We start from the raw sequence: 19,764 nt of genomic DNA, 5'->3' as shown, positions 1-19,764 counted from the left end.
CTTCTAATATAGAATTTTTTAGAAATAGTAGAGTTGAAAAGATTTCTCCTATTTCATTAACATTATGCAATAATTTGGTTACTTAATAATGATTTCCCCCATTAAAAACAAAAAGGAACAAAATGTGAGAAATCAAAAAGAAAAACTCCCTTTTATCAAACCCAGATGGTTCAGCTATGGGATTTTTCCCAGGGCTGTGCCAAGTTAGAAGCATGCTTGAAAATAAGCTAGTTGAAGTTCAATTCAAAATGAAGAGAGACCATGGTTGAAAACAGCTTTTTGTTTTTTTATTTTTTAAAGATGGGGCATGTGTTGGGGGTGAATATGTGAGGCTGGGATTGATTTGGGCTTCTTCAACTTTGGGGAACTTCTTCCCTCACGGCCCATTTATGAATGTCTCCACTTTCTCCAGCTCCTCAGGACTCAGCTACTTGGGAGTTAATTTTCAGATGCTGAACTCACAGCAACATGGTTTACCTGCAATTTCCAGGTACCACTGCCAAAGACCTCCCAGAAGAGCCTGCTGTTTTGAAGAAAGCCTCACGTAACATAGATGTACCTGGTATTACAATGGGGCAGATTGTAACCAGAAATATGGTCATAATATTGCCTTGGTCTTCCCCAGTGCCCTCAAATCACAGAAGCCCCATGTATGTCACATCAACCTTGGTAGTTTGAGGAACTTGAGAGAAGGAAAAAGTGCAAAAATGTTTAAAATCTAGAAGATAATTTTTTAAAAAGTGTTGAAAAGGCAGTGTAAAACACAGGAACTGCTTATGGGCATAGTTGCCAGGAGCAGAATTTAGGAAGGAATGACTTCTCCGTCCAAAATAACTCTCTCCATCTATGCTGGCTGGGAATTCACATTTCACTTCTTAAAATTAATTTTTACTGAATTTATTGGGGTGACACTGGTTAATAAAATTATATAGGTTTCAGGTGTACAATTCTACAATGCATCATCATCATCTGTACATTGTATCATGTGTTCACCACCCCAAGTCAAGTCTTCCTCCATCACCATTATACCTTCTTCTACTGGCCCCTCCACCCCTTGTTCCTCTGGTAACTGTTGTCTATGTCTATGAGTTATTTTTTCTTTGCTTAATCTCTTCACCTTTTTCACCCAGCCCCCAACACCCCTCCCCTCTGAAAGCTGTCAGTCTGTTCTCTGTATCGGTACTGGTTTTGGACTGACTTACTTTACTTAGCATAATACTCTTCAGGTTCATCCATGCTGTCGCAAAAAGTAAGATTTCCTTTTATTTTTATGGATGAGTAGTATTCCATTGTGTAAATGTATCACAGCTTTTTTATCCACTCATCTACTGATGGGCAGTTGGGCTGCTTCCAAATCTTGGCTATTGTAAATAATGCTGCAATGAACACAGGGGCGCATATATTCTTTCAAATTAGTGTTTTGAGTTTCTTCAGATATATTCCCGGAAGTTCACTTTTTATATTGTTTAAAGTCCTATTGATTTACAGGGGATAATAAATATAAGAGGCACAGTTCCCTTTTCATAATAATACCACATAGCATTTCTCCAGATGTTAGCATGGTAAAGCACCTACCCTGATAGAAAGAACTAACCTGGGCTAAATGGACATCATAGTGGTCATTCAAGTTTCCATGCTAAACTGTCATCCTACCTTCTTTTTTCCCTTAGTGTTCACAAAGTCTTGGCCCATTACATTGCCTACTTGAGGTATTCACCAGGGCTGGAACCACTTCTTAGGCACCAAGGCCCCCCTGTGCCCAATCTATCATGACATAGTCAATTCCATCTTGCTATTTTCACAAGTGAACCAACCTAGTCACTAAAAGGTATGCTCCTCATACTCTGTTTTCTCTTCAGATCGCCTTTTAAAAGGTATGCTCCTTTCTCCAGGTGACTGACAAGGTTATATGACTAACATAGTAAATGAAAAATTTCATTCTCTAGCTCAGATACCACTCTCTATGTACAAGTTGTAGCATATTTAAATATGCAATAATCATTCAGATAGTAAGAACCAGCCTCATGTAGTTTATTAAACCACATGATAAAACATAGCCTTCTTGAGAAGCAAAGATTAGTAGGAAATAACTATAGGAGGAATCAATCACTGTCATGATTGGAATGAGCCTGTGTTATTAAATTATTTTCCTTCAAAAGCATGTGCAGTCAACCTCACATAGAGAACTGAGGTTCACATTGGGGTGAGTGCAGAGAGAGGCGAGTGATGGAACACAGAACACTTGGGGTAAGGAAGGGCTGGCCGAGTGCCAGGGTGCAGGACAGCATGAAGGCCCTGGGTAAACACAGGGAGGAGAACAAAGGCTGGAGAGAGACACAGAAAGCAAGATGGATGATTCTCAAGAGAAACTTCACTGAAGCAGAACTTAGGATATGGCCAGCCCTACAACAGGGAAACTAGGATGAAGTCCATCTGCATACATAAACTTATATTTAAAAAGCACAGTGTGGTCATTACATTCACTTTTCACAATAAAATAGGATACCCGTTAATGATTTTCACCTTGATTTTTGCTAAGAATTACTTGGGGATTAAAAAAATGTATATAGATTCCTAGGCCTCATCATCACAATGTGCAGAGAGAGGGCAGTGAGGGGAGGGGAGGTTCAAAGTTCCGTGAGTTTTTTATGTGTAACCACCGTTGAGAACATGCACAACAAAAGTCTTGCTACTTGAACTGTGGTCTATAGACCAGCAGCACTGGCATCACCTGGGAGCTTGTTAGAAATGCAAAATCTCAAACCCAGGCCATGCCAACTAAATCAGAATCTGCATTTTAATAAATCTCAGGGGCATTTCTATGCCCCTTAAAGTGAGAGAAACACTGCAGTGGGAGGCTACTCTGTGCACGTTCTGGTGGCATTAGGCAGAGAAAGGTGGTATCATTCATAAAGGGAATGTCAGAAGAGGCTTGAGTTTGGAGAAAAGATGATGAACTCAGTTTTGTGTGGTAATTTGTTAAGTGTAAAACGTTAAAATGCACCCTTATTTTCATAACACTGTTTAGGCACATCATCATTAAAACAAAACAAACACACAAAACCCTGCCCAAACCAAAAAGCTAAAAAACAGAAGCTGGGCCTTTAGTCCAGTTTTCAGAGGCACTGTTTATGTCTAGCAATTGAGCAGACAAAAGCTTGGAGCAAACTACTTAGGAAAGGGAAGCCTTCAGGCTCTTCCACCAGGAAGTTCCATGAGGATGGTCCCTGATGTCTACTCAACAACCCAAGAGCCCAGTTATCTCAAGAGTGACCACTCGGTGAACTCTCCCTCCCTTCCCAAGGAGGGAGTGCCCTTAGACCAGGGGTGGGCAAACTTTTTGACTCGAGGGCCACAATGGGTTCTTAAACTGGACCGGAGGGCCGGAACAAAAGCATGGATGTAGTGTTTGTGTGAACTAATATAAGTTCAAAGTAAAGGAGCGGAGGGGAGAGCAAGAGAACCCTCCGCTCTTTCGGCTCCGCGGGCTGCATAGAACAGCCGAAGGGGCCGGTTTGCCCACGGCTGCCGTAGACTGTTCCCTAAGAGCAAGTCTAAATCTGCCTCCTACAGAGAGAAGGTAAGAAGGTTGATTACTAGGCTGATGTTATATTCAAACACTGTTAATAACAAAAACTTCCCCAGTTGGCTTCCATAATTTATTTTGCCAACTTCTCAAGAAGGATATAACAATAAAACTGAAGTGTTAGGTCTTCATTTAAAAGATGCCTGTTGGAAACCTTTGGAAGTTAAAGTAATATTTTAAAATGAAACCACTAGACTCAATCTATTTCTGAGTTTTCAAAACCTTTTGAAAATAACTTTTCATTTTACTAGTAGTTGGATTTGTGGTGTTCTTTTTTTTTTAAAGAATCAATCTATATTCTGATAGCCAACAGCAAGACAAAAATTCATATATTTATATAATTCAATATATTTTAAATATTTTATAGCTTTAAAAAAGAACTTCACCTTCTTGCAATTCTATTACATTTCTGAAGTAACATCTCATGAGCTTTTAAAAATTACATGAGGTTTTGGGAAAGATTTTAGTTTTCTTATTTAGCTAAAATCTTCAGGAATAGCTCTAGCTTTTATATTTTTAGGGGGCCCTTTCGTAGTGTGATGGCAATATGGCTGACAATCTGATTATTACAGCTGTAGCTGGTAAAGCACTATATTTCTAAAATTACATAGTGGAAAGATGATGTATGTAGCTGAACATTCCAAAGGTAGATCCTGGATTGTGTAAAAGAGAAGATTTTCCTGCATGAATAATGTAACCTTTAGCCAAAAAGGAAAAAGATCTGCTATGCCTTTTATTATTATAAAACATTCTATTTTTAAATAAAAAAATTAGGTAGTCTAATATTTACTGTCAAATTTATCATTGTTTGCTTAACCCCTCTTGTTTCACATTTTGTCAGACCTTTTTTCTACTCTTCTCTCTATCTCAGCTATTTCAAGTGTTTATCTTATTAGACGTGTTCAAGGGGAACACCTCTTAGGTACTGTAATTCTGCCCATTTTGTTTATATTTTTATCTCTGCCTTTTTATTCAGCCTACTTTTCTTTACAAATTCCTTTAATTTTGATGTTTTTCTTGCTTTGTGAGTTTAATGTTTCATTTTTCACTTCCTTTCCAAAATAAAGGCTTATAAATCTGTCATATTCAAGAATCTAATCAATATTAGATTCATATTCAAGAATCTAATCTAAACGTTATCACTGCTACTTTAATTTTTTAATTCATCCGGTATTGTATTTTTATATTTTCTCTTGCATTCAATTATTATTTCTCCCTTTTGGAACTTACTGGGGATTTTCTTCCAAGTAGTGAGTTTGTGGTTATTTCTGAACAGATTAGGGGGTGGCAGAACACTGGCTGCCTCTGAACACAGTTCTCCCTGCGGGGAGGGTGGTGGCAGTTGAGTTTTTCGGTTGCTGTAGCTTTTATGATTTTAAGCTGTTCCATCACTAGGGATTAGGGTGGAGGTGGCTAGGCCTCCCTCCAATTTATTACTTAACAACATTTCCTTTCATGGAAACAACGGTTTCTGTCCCTGTTTTTTAAAAATCTATTTCCATTGGCACGATAGTTAGTAAAATTTTTCCTAGATATTAGCAAATGCCTGACTTAGCCTCATAGGTTTAAATGTTACCGTGAGAATTTTTTTCTCCTTTATGTCTGTTTTCCAAAGTAGTTGCCTTGGAAGCTAGAAAAGGACAAGACAGCTGCGGTTGGTCAGCTACATCTTGGCATGAAAATTGTGAGGATACTTTCAATTTCCTTCATAAAGGTAAAGGGGTACGCTAATTCATATGCTAAAAATATAGAAGAAACTGTGTTGGGCATTCATTTAAAGCTCCCCAATTCCACAACCTTATTCAAGTTTAACACTTGATTTCTAAAGTGGATCCAATGTAACTAATGATCCTGAGATGTTCATGAAGAAATTGTGTTTAGAAAACATAAGGTAGAGTATCTCACTTGATAATAACAACACTATCAATTATTTTAGCAGCTAAGTTACATACTGATATGTATTACATATAAAATAAGTAAACCTGACACATCAAAAATTAAGCTTACAAAGAATATTCATCACCTACTTTAGGTAAATACAAGGACATTTACTTCATTAAAGGATAATGAACTATTCCAAGTAATTTTATTTACTGTTCAAAGTGAAAATTGTGATTTTTATCAAAACCTGATTTACAAACAACTATAACTCAAGACAAGATACACATGTATTTATTGTTTGTCAGCTAAAATGAAAATTTGAAATTATTGTCGAAGATTGAAAAGTGATATAAATTAAACCTATCTCTTATTTAAAATCAATGTTAATGATAAAATAAGTCTTACTTGGTATCACATAATAATTCAACCAAAGTATCCCACTAACAAGGTCAATTTGGAAATCTGGGTGAAGACGGTAGACTGAATGAATATACACATTTAATTGCATCCCCACCACAAATCTCATGAAAACAACAGTAAACTGGTATTTTTAAAAGACCCAAGTTCAGAAGGATATAGAAGAGAAGAGAACATCAAATTTGTGGAGCTAGGAAGGAAATGGATGAGCAGTAAATGATCTAGGAGGCCTGAGAAAACTATTAGCCAACAGTAGGAAAAACTGCAAACCTAACTTTCTCTGCAAAACTCCCAAAAAGGCTCAAGAACTGGTGGCACAACCCTTGGCCAAAAAGGGCAAAAGATAAAAAGAATGGCTGTCAGAAAAAAAAAAAGAAGAAAAAAAAAAGGATGGCTGTCAGTCTGCTTAAGGAGCAGGTAGGCCCCTAGATGCCCTCCTATTTTAGCTGCCTGATGGTACCCCTCTTTCCCGCAGCCCAACTCTGAGGCTTATTCTCTGGAAAGTGTGAATCAAAGGTTCTCTGGATTTGCAAATCTCTAGCAGTTTAGAGTAGGGCTAATAGGAACCAAGTAAAAGTTTATAAATTGAATACTTAGAGCTCCCACCAGAACGTAGCAACTACTAAGTCCTCTTTATTAGAAGGAAGGCAACTGATGATGTGCATGTGAAAAATTAAGAAATAGCAAAAGTATAAGCATGTTAACTAGATATGGAAATACACTAAAGGATTCAGATAAAAGAGTTGGAAGTAGTTGTCACTGGAGATGAGGAGAGGGTAGGAAACTGCTGTTTTTCATAATAAGCCTTGAAAAATTTTAAGAAATACAACCTTAATAAAAATAAAAACTAAGAATATCTGAATGGAAAATTAACAGATAAGTATGTGGCCTGACAAAACCAATTTTCAAAAAAAAATATTTTAAATTCCTCCTTAATCAGTGGGTTAATCTTTACAATACCTACATTATTACAATCCTTGAACCGAGTGAATATTTTTAATTCCAAATATGAAAAGATTCCTAAGGAACACTTTTTGACAATAAAGAGAAGTTCTTCAGTGTGTTTTTTTCTCCACCCTAAAACTAGTAAGCAACTTCAGATTTTAACAATTGATAAGAACCAGTATGTGGTATGTTTGTTCATTTTCATATCACCCAAATACTTAGCCAAAAATTAGGTCACTTTCAAAACCCAAGTCAATAGGGTTTTAGAGGGCCATTTCTAGCCCTTTAAAGGAGTAATCTCCCAAGTTTTCCCTGTTCTTGTTCTTGTTCACAGTAAATCTCAGGACCAAATGTCTGATTTTGATTTTTATGTGCTGTTAGACAATCTTTTCATTGCCACTTTCTTCAACATTCTTAGAATGAAAACACTGGTTTCCTAGAAAAGCTACAGCAATTACACACCACTTGGAAGTAAACACACTATTTTCAAGTCATGAAATGGTAAAAGCTTGAAAAAATTTGCAAAACCATACTAATTCTTCAGTAAGTTTACATTTCAATTACTGCAAGACTGAAAGACTTTAAGTAGGCCATATCAGCCACACTATATAGGAAATTATATCCTAGGAAAGCTCTCTTTTAAAAATAGGCAAAGGAAGAAAGAAAGGTTGCCAAAATATACAGCACTTTCCATGTGTTTTGATTTGAACACAGCCATCTGTTTTATCAGGTGCAATCTACTATTTGAAGGCTTACAGGGAATGGTAGTAGTTACGGTGGGAAAAGTAAATTAATAAAAAATGTTGCTTTCTGAAAATAATTTTGAAGCAGATATCAGTGTAATTTAGGTTAATAACCAAATACCTCAAAGAAAGTGGGCTTTGGGATAAGTGGAATTAGAATGTATACTCCTTACCCCAGCAGCAAAGCTGAGAAACTAGACCAATCTACTTAAAAAGTATACATGCTCTTGTAAACACAATTTAGTGTTTGATATAGACTTAAAAGTCTACTCTTATTTCTTTTCTTATTTATTCATTCATTCAAAAAATATTGAGTGCCTACCATATACCATGCACTGTTCTAGGTAGGGAACTATAGCAATTAACAAAACAACAAAACTCTCTATGGTGGGGAAGACAAACAAAACCAAATAAATAACATAATAACATATAGTATAAGAGGCTATCTATACTAATAATAAAGCCTATGTGGTCGTCACACCCTCACACCGTGATGCCCTCACGCTGTCACAATCCATCACCAGGAGGCTGCATGCACAACGGGTGCACGCGGGTGGACGGGGCTGCGTGCGTGGCGAGGCGCACACAGGTAGGCGGGGACTTGATGCTGCATGCGCAGCCTGGAGGTGGGACCCCCAGCTCCAGCCTACCTCTTTGGGGCAATCCATCGAGGAGCCCCGGATGGGTGGGTGGGGCCTACCTCTTTGGGGAGATCAATTGCAGGGCTCCCGCACTATGAGAGGGCACAGGCCAGGCTGGGGAACCCCCCCTCCCCGAGTGCATAAATTTCGTGCACCGGGCCGCTAGTTAAAAATAAAATAGGGAAATTTTAAGAAGTTTAATTTTGCTAAAAAATGGTAAGACAAAGCAAATTTGGATGGGGATCACCATATAGGAAAACTTTATGAGAACAGACTGCTGCTAAAACTGTTGTAATTGAAGGTTAAATTGGATAACTAAGTTTAGGTGAAACTCAGCAAGAAAATTTTTGCCAGAAATAAAATTAGGCTGGAAATACTTAAAGAACTGCCAAGACTTTACAGAACTTTCAAAAACTTCCAATTTCATTTTCAACCATTTTGATAAGATTTCATTTAGTTGCTTATGGGTCCTGCTCTAGAACTGGTTAAGCTGACTCACTGCCCTTCTTGGAAAATACCCATATAGTTGTGGCCCCTGAAGACCTGCCGTGGAATTAATGAGAAGCACATTCACTGGCTGGCTGTGAAAGCTATTTCAACTTTTTTTGTGAAGCTAGGATCCTCACCTAATTTTCTAAAGATAGCATGGTAGAAAAGAAAGAATAAAATATTAGAAACAGAAGATATCCATTCCTTCTTTAATGATCCATGTGACCCTGGGCAAGTTAATTCACTGCTCTGAGCCTATAATATTGGAATATTTTCCTGCCCACTTTATAGAGTTGTAGTGAGGACCAGTGAGATATTGTGGTCTGAAGAATAATATCCCCCTCCCTCAAAAGGTCCACATCCAACCCTGAAATGTGTGAATATGATAGGTTACACGTAAAGGAGAATTTGGTTGCTGATGGAATTCAGGTTGCTAATCAGGTGACCTTGAGTTGGGGACAGGATCTTAGGTTACTCAGGTGAGCCCACTATAATCACCAGAGTCTTTATAAGTGGAAGAGGGAGGCAGAAGAGAGAACCAGAGAGTCACAGCATGAGGTCTCAGTTCAACATTTCTCACTTTGAAGATGTAGGAATAGAGCATTAAGCCAAGGAATGTGGGCAGCGTGTAGAAGCTTGAAAAGGTAAGTAAACAGATTTTCCACTAGAGCCTCCAGGAGGAATGTAGCCCTGTTGATCCATTTCAGATTTCTGACCTACACAGGACTGTAAGAAAATGAATTTGTGTTAATTTGGAAATTGGTAGGGAATTATATAAATGTATGAGCTTAGTAGTGACACTATTCATAATAGACAAAAGGTAAAAATAATCCAGATATCCATCAATAGATGAATGGAGAAACAATGTTGTATATGCATACAGTGGAATATTATTCAGCCATAAAAGGAATAAAATACTAATACATGCATGCTATGTGGATGAATCTTGAAAATAGGCTAAGTGAAAGAAGCCAGACACAAAAAGGTCACATATGATTCTATTAATATAAAATATCCAGAATAGTTAAGTCCATATAAATAGCAAGCAAACTGGTGATTACAATTGTCAGTAATGATGAGGTATCTGCATTTTTAAATCAATTAGGAAGTAACAGAACACCAATGAAAGAAGGAAAAGGTTTTGAGGCTGAAGAAATATACTAGTAATCTCAGTGTACCTATAAATTTATAAGGCTAAAAAAAATCAGACAATCCCCCAACCGCTTAATTATACTGGAACTTACAGACTAAGTGAGAAGAGACATGCAATTATTCATTTGGGAATCAGATTTATTTAAATGTCAATTGACAATGCACTATTTTTTATACCCTACTTTAGAATTCTACTGAAAATTAGTTTAAAAACAGACTAATTTTCAGTACTCCACATTTATATCACACTTTTAACCAAAAACATTATGCCAGCCATTTCTAAAATAACAATTTTTCTAGTCTTGTATATAATGGATACATTAAAATAAAATTAATCATTCATAAAACTATACTTACATATTCCTTCACATTTTTTGATTTCACAGCTTTGTATGAATAATATGCAGGATACAGCATTCCAAACACCAGCCTACAAGTAAAAAGTATGAGAAGACTAATCAAACAATGCTTTTAACAGCTCATGAAAATATCAACTAACAGAAATGTGGAAAGTACATGGAAAACACATGACAGTGTAAATGTGTATGAAAGCAAGCTTGTGTATAAACTAAATTACTCAGAAATGCAAAAGAAATACAGACTTTTAAGAAACAACAAAAAATGATTTTAATATTTCCAGATACAGTTTCATGGAAAAAAAGATTTTTTAAAAATTGCCATTTAAACCATTCTTTTTCTTTTCTTGAATATTTTAATTGATTTTTAGAAAGAAAGGAAGGGAGAGATAGAAACATCGATCACCTGCATCCTGTATGCCCCCTACCAGGCATCAAGCCCGAAACCTGAGCATGTGCCCTGACTGGGAACCAAACCGGCAACCTTTTGGTGCCAGGGATGATGCACCACCAAACAAGCCACACAGGCCAAGGCCAAAACATCTTTTTATCACAAAAAATATTTGTGGTTCTTTGAAGAACATCTGGAAAATGAAGAAAATGGAAAGAAAAAAGAAAACATTGTCCCAACCCTACTAGTCAGAGATAATCACAGACAGAACTTTAGTGTTTGCAAAATCCTACTTTTATATGTGTAGTATACTTTAAAAATACACACATACAATTTGTGACAATGAAAAAGCGATCCTTCACTTCTAATTATAATGACAGTGCTTGGAAACAATACTTAATATATTTATTACAATAAGCATTAAAAGAACTCTCTTTCAGCATTTATAAAATTACTAAATCACAAACAGGACTTATTTTAATGCCTTCTGTTAAGATTATTTCACCAAATCTCAGATCCAAGAGATGTGTAAATATTTATATATATAAAAGGCTAATGTGCTAAGTGTCCCTCTGATTGTCTGACCGGTTGCTATGATGCACACTGACCACCGGGGGGTAGATGCTCAACGCAGGAGCTGCTGTGATGTGCACTGGCCAGCACCACAAACCTGGTGACCACAAACCAACACTCAGCTTCACCCAAGTGGGACACAGGTTCTGCCACCACCCCAGAGCGACACCTCACCAAATTACAGCCAACGCTGCCAAGACCCCATGGTGCAAAATGCAGCCTACAGCCCAGCCCAGCCTGGAAATGGTTACTGTGGGCGCCAGGTAATGATGTCATGTATTTGTAATTGCCCAGCTTCCTCTTCCTAGTGACTAGCCTCCTTGGAGTTTCTTTAGCCCAGGAACACAACTTGCTTTATAGCCAGGTACAAACATTTTACACTTTAACCAAACGTCTGTGAAACATTTTCATGTGGTTCATCTCATTTGATCCTTACAGAAGTCCTGGAGTAGGTAGATAGGAGACTCGGTAGAATCCTATTTTCTTTTCATTAGCCGGAAAACGGAGATTTAGAAAGTTTAAAAATTTGACCTGACTGAAAAGAAATGGTAGAACTTGAAAATGACTTCAGGTTTTCTCACTGCACAGAATATAGTCAAACACTGCTGCAGTTAAATATTTTACCCTTTGTTCTCCCTGTGTGATCATGATCTACATAATAATCTGCTTTGTGTTGATATTTACTGCTGTGTTGCTGACAATTACCTGAAAGAGAAGTTGGGATGCTTCACGGGGCTGGAAAAGCTAAATCAGAAAGCAGGTCTAGCCCTGACCAGTTTGGCTCAGTGGATAGAGCGTCAGCCTGCGGATTCAAGGGACCCAGGTTCGATTCCGGTCAAGGACATGTACCTTGGTTGCAGGCACATAACCAGTGGGGAGTGTGCAGGAGGCAGCTCATCGATGTTTCTCTCTCATCGATGTTTCTAACTCTCTATCCCTCTCCCTTCCTCTCTGTAAAAAACCAATAAAATATATTAAAAAAAAAAGAAAGCAGGTATAATTAAGCAAATTTATCTATATACATAAAAGGTAAAGTTGACTCGCGCATGCACGATACATATAAAGCTCTCGCTGGTGCCAATTACACGTGTGTTTCGATCTGTCATTGTTGATCATGAATTTGGTTGACACTTCTATTATAGAGAAAGGGCGAACAGTGATATTAAAATATTTCTTCTAATTAATTTCCTTTCAATGTGCACAAATCCGTGCACTGGGCCTCTAGTCTACACTAATAAAAGAGTGACATGCTAATTGACTGCACCTTCGCGACGCCCACCAACCAATCAGGACTGAGTATGCAAATTAACCCAACAAAGATGGCGGGTTAATTTGCATACACAGGCGCCGAGCGGCCAGGGGCGTTCTGCACCACCCCAGCTGCTCCCGGCCTCTGGGCAGCATGGAAAGGCGGAAAGGCGGCTCCGGCAAGAGCAAAGGTGGTGCCGACAGCCAGGGGAAGGAAGGCCCATTCTTGCACGAATCTTCGTGCATCGGACCTCTAGTATACATATAATGAAAGGACACAGAAATGGCATGACAGAATATATATGGTTTATAAGAGGCATTTTCACATGTTACCTCATGGAATTTTTTGTCTTTAAATATTCTACTGTATTATTCATCATTACATTCTACATTGAGATTCCCATTGTTTATTTAAACAATCCTACATTTATCAGCATTTGGTTAATCTCCAGGTTTGGGCTATTGTACATAATACAGTGGAAAAACATGTCTGTGTATATTGATGTTCACTTCCTGGTTGTGATGTTGTTGCTTCAAATACACACACTTTAACATATTACCAAAATGTCCTCCAGAGACACATTGCCAATTATCACACAAGTTTGCCAGCTAAATAAAATAATGATTTCATATATGTTTTAATGTGCATTTCTGAACACCAGTAAGTATGAATTTCTTCCAAGTGTTTACTGGCTTTTTGATTCCTGGGGTATGTGATATCCTGTTGCCTACTTGTGGTTTTTGGACTATTTTTAAAAAGAATTATTTTCAAATAGTTTTAAGTTTTATAGAAAAGCTGGGAAGATTGCATAGTTCCCATATACCTTGCACCAAGTTTACCCTATTATTAACATCTTGAATTAGTATGGTCACAATTAAAAACCAATATTAATATTTATTAACTGAATGAAGTTCATACTTTACTCAGATTTCTTTAGTTTTTACCTAGTATCCTTTTTTTCTGTCCAGGGATCCCACTCAGAATTGCATATTAAACTGTTTCTTGCCTCCTTAGCTCTTCTTCTTTTTTTAAAAAAATCTTTATTGTTGAAAATATTACAAATGTCCCCTTTTTCTTTAGCTCTTCTTGGCTGTAACAGTTTCTCAGAGTTTTCTTGGGAAATGACCTTTGACAGCTTAAAGTATTGGCCAAGGTAAGTGTAGGAGGCCCCTCTACTGGAATTGGATGTTTTCCTCAGGATTAGTCTGAGGTATGGGTTGAGGGGAGGAAGACCACAGAGGTAAAGCACCGCTTCCTTGTAGTATATCAAGGACACATGCTATCAACATGACTTATCACTCCTCTTGATGTTAACCTTGACCACCAGGCTGAGGTAGTGCTTGTTGGATTTGGCGCTGCAAAGCTACTCCCCTCCCCCCTTTTCCATGCTGTACTCTTTAGAAGGAAGTCACTATGCACAGGCCACACTTCAGTGGGGAGTTATGGTCCACCTTGAGGGTGCAGGATCTATATAAATTATTTGGAATTCTTCTGCACTGGAGATTTGTTGATACTCCCCCTCATGATTTATTTATTCAATGATTTATTTGTATCACTATGACCTCATGCTTTTATTTTACACTTGGTTTCTACTCCAATAATACTTTATTTTGTTGCTCAAAGCTTTGAACATTGTGAAATCTTTAGCTGGTTCCTATGCCCCTCTAACACAGCTCTATAATTGTGAGGGTTGTTTTTGTTTTGTTTTTTAAGCAATTTGTTACTTTCTGGCACTACATGATGTACCAGGCTCCCACTGTGTACTTCCTGCCTCACTCCTAGAATCAACTATTTCTCCAAGAGGCTTCGGTTTCTTTTATTGGAAGATGGTACTTAAGACCAAGATTTGGGTGCTTGATATGCTCACTATTAGTGGAGCATAATTGATTCTAGGCCCTTCTCTGTCTATCTTATATGTTAATCAACATTTTTCCAGGTTACTATATCTTTTGATTTTGTTTATGAGTTTCCTGAAGTATAATTATATCATGTTTGCTAGGGCTGCCATAATAAAATACAAGTTGATATTTATTTTCTCATAATTCTGGAGGCTAGAAGTCCAAGATCAAGGTGTTGGTTTCTTCTGAGGCCTCTCTCCTTGGACTGCAAATGGCTGTTTTCTTGCTGTGTCCTCACATGGTCATCTCTTGGTCTCTCTGTGTGTCTAAATCTCTTCCTCTTGTAAGAATACCAGTCATATTGGGTTAAGGCCCACTCTAAGGACCTAATTTTAACTTAATTGCTCCTTTAAATAACTGATCTCTAGTCACATTCTGACCTAATGAGGATTAGGAGTTTAACATGAATTTGGGGGGACAAGGACGCACAATTCAGCCCATTACACATATTGTATACTTATGAACTTTTATATGAAATAAGTGTTTGCGTTTATATTAAATAAGTCTTTCTTATACTGAGAGCAAATGTATACCTACATCTCAAATTATTAGTTGTTTATAAGTTTATTTCATTTTGGTGAGGGGCAGTAAATCCCTGGTAACTTTCTCATCCCTCACAAAGCTGAACCCTTTGTTTTGGGCTGATGCTACCAGGTCAAATGTATACCAAGTCTTCTCCTGCTGGGGATTTTACTTTTACCAACTGGTAGCCATATCAGTAACAGTCTCTGCTTTACCTAACAATACTACCCTCTGAATCTGCTTCACCAGAAGCCAATTCCCAGATTCTGGATAATGGGATTTTTAGCTGAGCCACAGGGCCTAGGCTTTTCAATTTAACACAGGGGCATCCCCCAACAAGGCACAGAGGCTTTCCAGCTTAGTGACTTTTAAGAAAACAAGGTGTGAACAAGAACAGAGCTCCTGCTATGTGTTCATCCTCACTGCTGCCACAGGTGAATCCCATAGTTAGCCATCATAGTTACAGTTTACATATTTATGTTAATAATTTCAATCCACTTTGTATTTCCTTTAGAATTTGGATACAATTAACATATTATCTTCCATATTCCCATATATGCCAGTACCACTGACTTTAAAATCAAGCTGAGATCCTTCCTTTCTATCACTGGATGGCTTTTGGGCTCCTCTTTCCCCTGCTATGACATCCATCCAATCAGTAACCCAGTCAGTCCTGCTGGTTTTCCTGGGTGAAAGTTAATGCATCCAGCCATTCTCTTTGAGTTTCAAACCAGTGGCTAATAATATATTTAGGGTCATGTCATCTCCTCTGACTTACTGACTAGTTTCCCAACACATGCCTCTGGCTCCACGTGAGATCAGTCTTCCTAATATACCTGCAATGCTGCCTTGCTTTAAGGACTTGAGTAGCTGGCCTTCTCACCCTCTTGCCTATGAGCCCGTTTATGTGTGTGTGTGGAGGTGGGGTGGTCATCAGAACATAATGTGAAAACCACTATTTATATAAACCATCTAAGCCAACATGGTTTCCTCAATATTCTCTTCTATTTCTACTTCAGTCCTGGAATGTATGCTCCTTGCCTGCAATGCCTCCCATCCTCCTTATCTTTCCTCCTCTGCTTTTTTTTCCTTCCATTTTCTTGCTTAATCCAGCCCCCCAACCCCCAACCCAATACTCTATCTCCATAGACTTCTAAGTTACATTTTTTTTGAATTTTAAAATTTGTCAGAATTAGTCATTTTGCCTTTAGCATATTCTATTTTAGATTGATGTATTTTTAAGGACATAACTGACTTCTAAAATAGATAATTTTCTTACATATAGTAAGGATTTGATGCTAGTTGATACTATGCATACAGGTGCTTTGCCTTTATTTTTTAACCCCTGTATTGATTAGAACCAGTCAAATGAATAAACACAATATCCCTAACACGTATCTTTTGTAAGAGTAGAAAACAATAATGTATTTCATTTGGAATGTGGGAAAGATTAAATGTCTTAGTGAACAGCAGGACCATTTTAAGGACCCCCACTATTAATATTAAAATTTATTACTGCTCCATGGTGAATGTTACTGAGTAATTTATTATTCACATCTGTAATATTTTACTAGCTTATTTTTTTAAATATTTGGTCCTACTGTAGATGTTTGCAACCTCGGAGGTCAGGCATAAAGCCAAAGTGTGAGCAGAGTGTATAAAATCAAATAAAGTTTATTTTAGAAGGCCACCTACAAGATAAACTTAAGGATTATAAAGGGATTTATTTGCTACAAATAAAATTCACCTATAAATTAGAATATTGTTTCAGTTATAGAGGCAGAAAGAGTTACTCATATCCTTTTAGTGTTATTTTTGCCTAATGAAGGAGAACTCTGCCAAAATATTCTTGACACCCTTCCCTTCCATTAAGATAAAGTTGCCTATATGAACATTGGCTATACTGAAAATTTACAGTTTTAAAAAGGAAATAAAATTTATGAGAATGCAGTAGTGGAAAGGGTCCTTGTAACACTTTTCAAGGAATTAGCTATTTTCTGGACAGATGTTCAAACACAATGCATCCTTCACCAAAACTGTTTTAGAGAATAATAAATGGCATGTCTAAAGGCAAATCTCAGAAGCAACTATCAAGAGTGCTCTCAATACTAGAATAAGGTCACTTAATCATAAAAGTTATCAGCATAATTTCATAAAAAATTTATTACAGCTTTCTGTATAATTTTTAGATGTAGGGAAGTATAAAAAGGATAAAACTCACTACTAATTCCATTACTGACTGTACCATCTTTCTTTTTTGTTAAAGGTTATTCCACACATTTACATATATTTGTTATAATTTTTATCAAACTTTTCACAAGTTTGATATGTCATTCTCTCAAATGCTTAAAAACCCTTAAAAAAACATTAGTGATAGCTTAATAACATAACTGATCGAAAGTTAATTTACATTAAAACAATTTATAAAGTATTCATTACAGAAATTTAAATTTCTTTATCTATTTTTTGTCATTCCTTTAAAAATGTATTATGAAAAATAAAAATAGGTAGAAATAGAATGATATTGATATAATAAATCCCCCTATACCTATCACCTAGTTTTAAGAATTACTAACAGTGAGTCTATTTTTAACATTTTGGTATTATCTTTTCCAGTTTTATCTTAGAAAATGTTTCTAAAACATTTAAAAACATAAAGACACTATTTTCAAAATATAATATTTCATAACATAATTTAAGTATAATTAATTGACATCTTAGGGCATATCGATTTTTATCCTGCCCTTTTACTAAATGTTGAGCATCATGAGCATTTTTTTGGTATCTTTAAATATTCTCTAAGAACATCATTTAACAACTACACAGTGTAATATTGCTGCTTAGAGATGAAAGTCCATCAAATAATTTCCTGTGTGATTACTATTTTAATGCTATAACGAACAATCTTTCTATGATTACTAATACTGACAACTATTTATCACATTTTATACTAGGCAGGACATTAAGCACTTTCCATAAAGGGGTGGGTAGAACTAGGTTTACAGCTGTGAGTATGTGAAACAGAGTTTATTCTTATTATTTATTAATTATTGTATTATATAAACTCCCATGTGTGAGACTTACTTTGGAATTTAGTACAATGGAAAGCTTTGCTTTCTTTGAGAAAACGGTGCCCTTCTCTCGGATTGCCAGGAAGCTCATAGGCAAAATTTGTGTTCAACTATTTCAACCATGGTGGGCCTTAAGGTTGGCATATTTACCCTTGTATTCACTAGAGTTTGATTTTTTACTTTCATTGCTATTTTTTCTAGTCTTAAATTTCTTTTAAAAAATATTTTAGCACATACATTTTGCAAACGGTTTCTCAAATAATCTGAAAGAACATGACAAGGCATAAATAGTTAAAATGTAGTAGTCATGTAAGTCACTGCAATCAAGCACAAAATTCAGCTCTTAAGCTCTCAGAGAACCAAGAAAAACATTTTTTTTAGTTGAGGCAGCTGTAACTGAGAACCACCAGCAGTTCTCCAACTTTGCAACACATCAAGATCACCCAGAGAGCTGCTTCTTTAATACCACTTGTTGTTGTTGCTCATAAATTAAACATAGGTTGATTAATTTACACAACAGAATAAGGCAGAAAATGCAAAATAAAAGTCTTTTCCCTTTTAGAAACAATCTATTTCTGCAAAGATAAGCATGAAATAGTTTCTTAGATATCTTACAGTAAAATAATTTAAATAAAGAAAACAGTAATATAAAAACAGCAAATACTCAAAACCTCATCATTTCCTAATTATTTTATTTCTAATTATTTTACTATTTGCCATGCTCTTAAAGTTGTTTATAGCTATCTATAGAAATACCAAGTATGCTGTGTGTATCTCTTCCCAGCTCCACATTAAGTGACATCACATTGGTAGCTTGAAATAGGCTTATTGTATGGAGTAATTACGTCATGGATAATAGCAAATGCTATGAATCAGTCCCCTTTCCTCCAGTTGTTAAGCGTTACGGGTACACACTGCCTATTTGTGTTTTTAGCTGAGGGAAACTATGAAACACTATATGCAGAGGGAATGCACAGAATTTAGTGAAATAAAAAAGGCAGGCTACTATGGCAACCAAGTTTATAAAAGGCTTTAAGCAAGATTAAAAAAACAGACAATGAGGACAAAATTTTTCTGTCCTGTATCATAGTTCAATTCTGTTTGACTATTAGATCTGTAAATTAACAGACTCTAATGAATTTAAAAAAATATATTTAGAATCTTAAATAACAAGGAATCCTAGAAATAATCTAATAACAATAGTTTTCTGACTTTTTTCCAAAGCAATATTTTTCATTCAGAGGAAATCTTTCTTAGAAATCTCAATAAATAAGAGACAAACCCAAATTAATGAGAGACAAATGAAATTAAGTTGTCCTTAGAGAACTGAATTTCACTGATTATAGAATCCTCTGAGGAATCCTAAGCCCTTGAGAACTATTTGGAAAGCATCCTCTACAAATGGTTCAGTTGCTCCCAAACCTGTATGTCTATAAGAATAAACTGGGAATGAGAATCTTTGGAAGTGAAGCTCCAGAATTTGAATTTCTGAATTCTGCATCTTCAACAAACTTAAGGTGTGACAATGTTATGCTTACCTTGTTTATTATTATTATTATTATTATTATTATTATTATTATTAAAACTGATCATGATTAAGCAATATGCTGTCAGTATGGTAAGCTGGTTTCACTCTAATTAGATTTTTAAAAGTAAAGTGAAAATGAAATGACTTTTGCTAAACTCTATCCTTACTTAGACACTAAAATAAATGTAAGAGATCATAGGGAAAAGAGAGTTACATAAGTTCAAGTGATAAAATTTAACAAATCTTTGAAATGAATTTTCTGCCTTATTCTGTATAAGGCCAAATGATTACAACTAGTGCAGTGATAACCAATGTACCCATG

General features: G+C 36.3%; 1 protein-coding gene across 1 annotated transcript in view; it reads right to left on the bottom strand.

Moving 5' to 3' along the window:
• REEP3 (receptor accessory protein 3) overlaps window positions 1–19,764 on the bottom strand; it is a 101,519-nt gene that overhangs the window by 41,663 nt on the left and 40,092 nt on the right. The window contains exon 2 of the mRNA XM_080687362.1: window positions 10,212–10,284. Within this exon, the coding sequence (XP_080543488.1) occupies window positions 10,212–10,284 (73 nt within the window). The remainder of the gene's footprint in view (window positions 1–10,211; window positions 10,285–19,764) is intronic.

This window comes from Plecotus auritus (assembly GCF_963455305.1).
Source record: "Plecotus auritus genome assembly, chromosome: 9".
NCBI classification, from domain to species: domain Eukaryota; kingdom Metazoa; phylum Chordata; class Mammalia; order Chiroptera; family Vespertilionidae; genus Plecotus; species Plecotus auritus.
The sequence above is the reverse complement of the archived record's forward strand: the minus strand, read 5'-3'. Positions and strand labels throughout refer to the sequence as shown.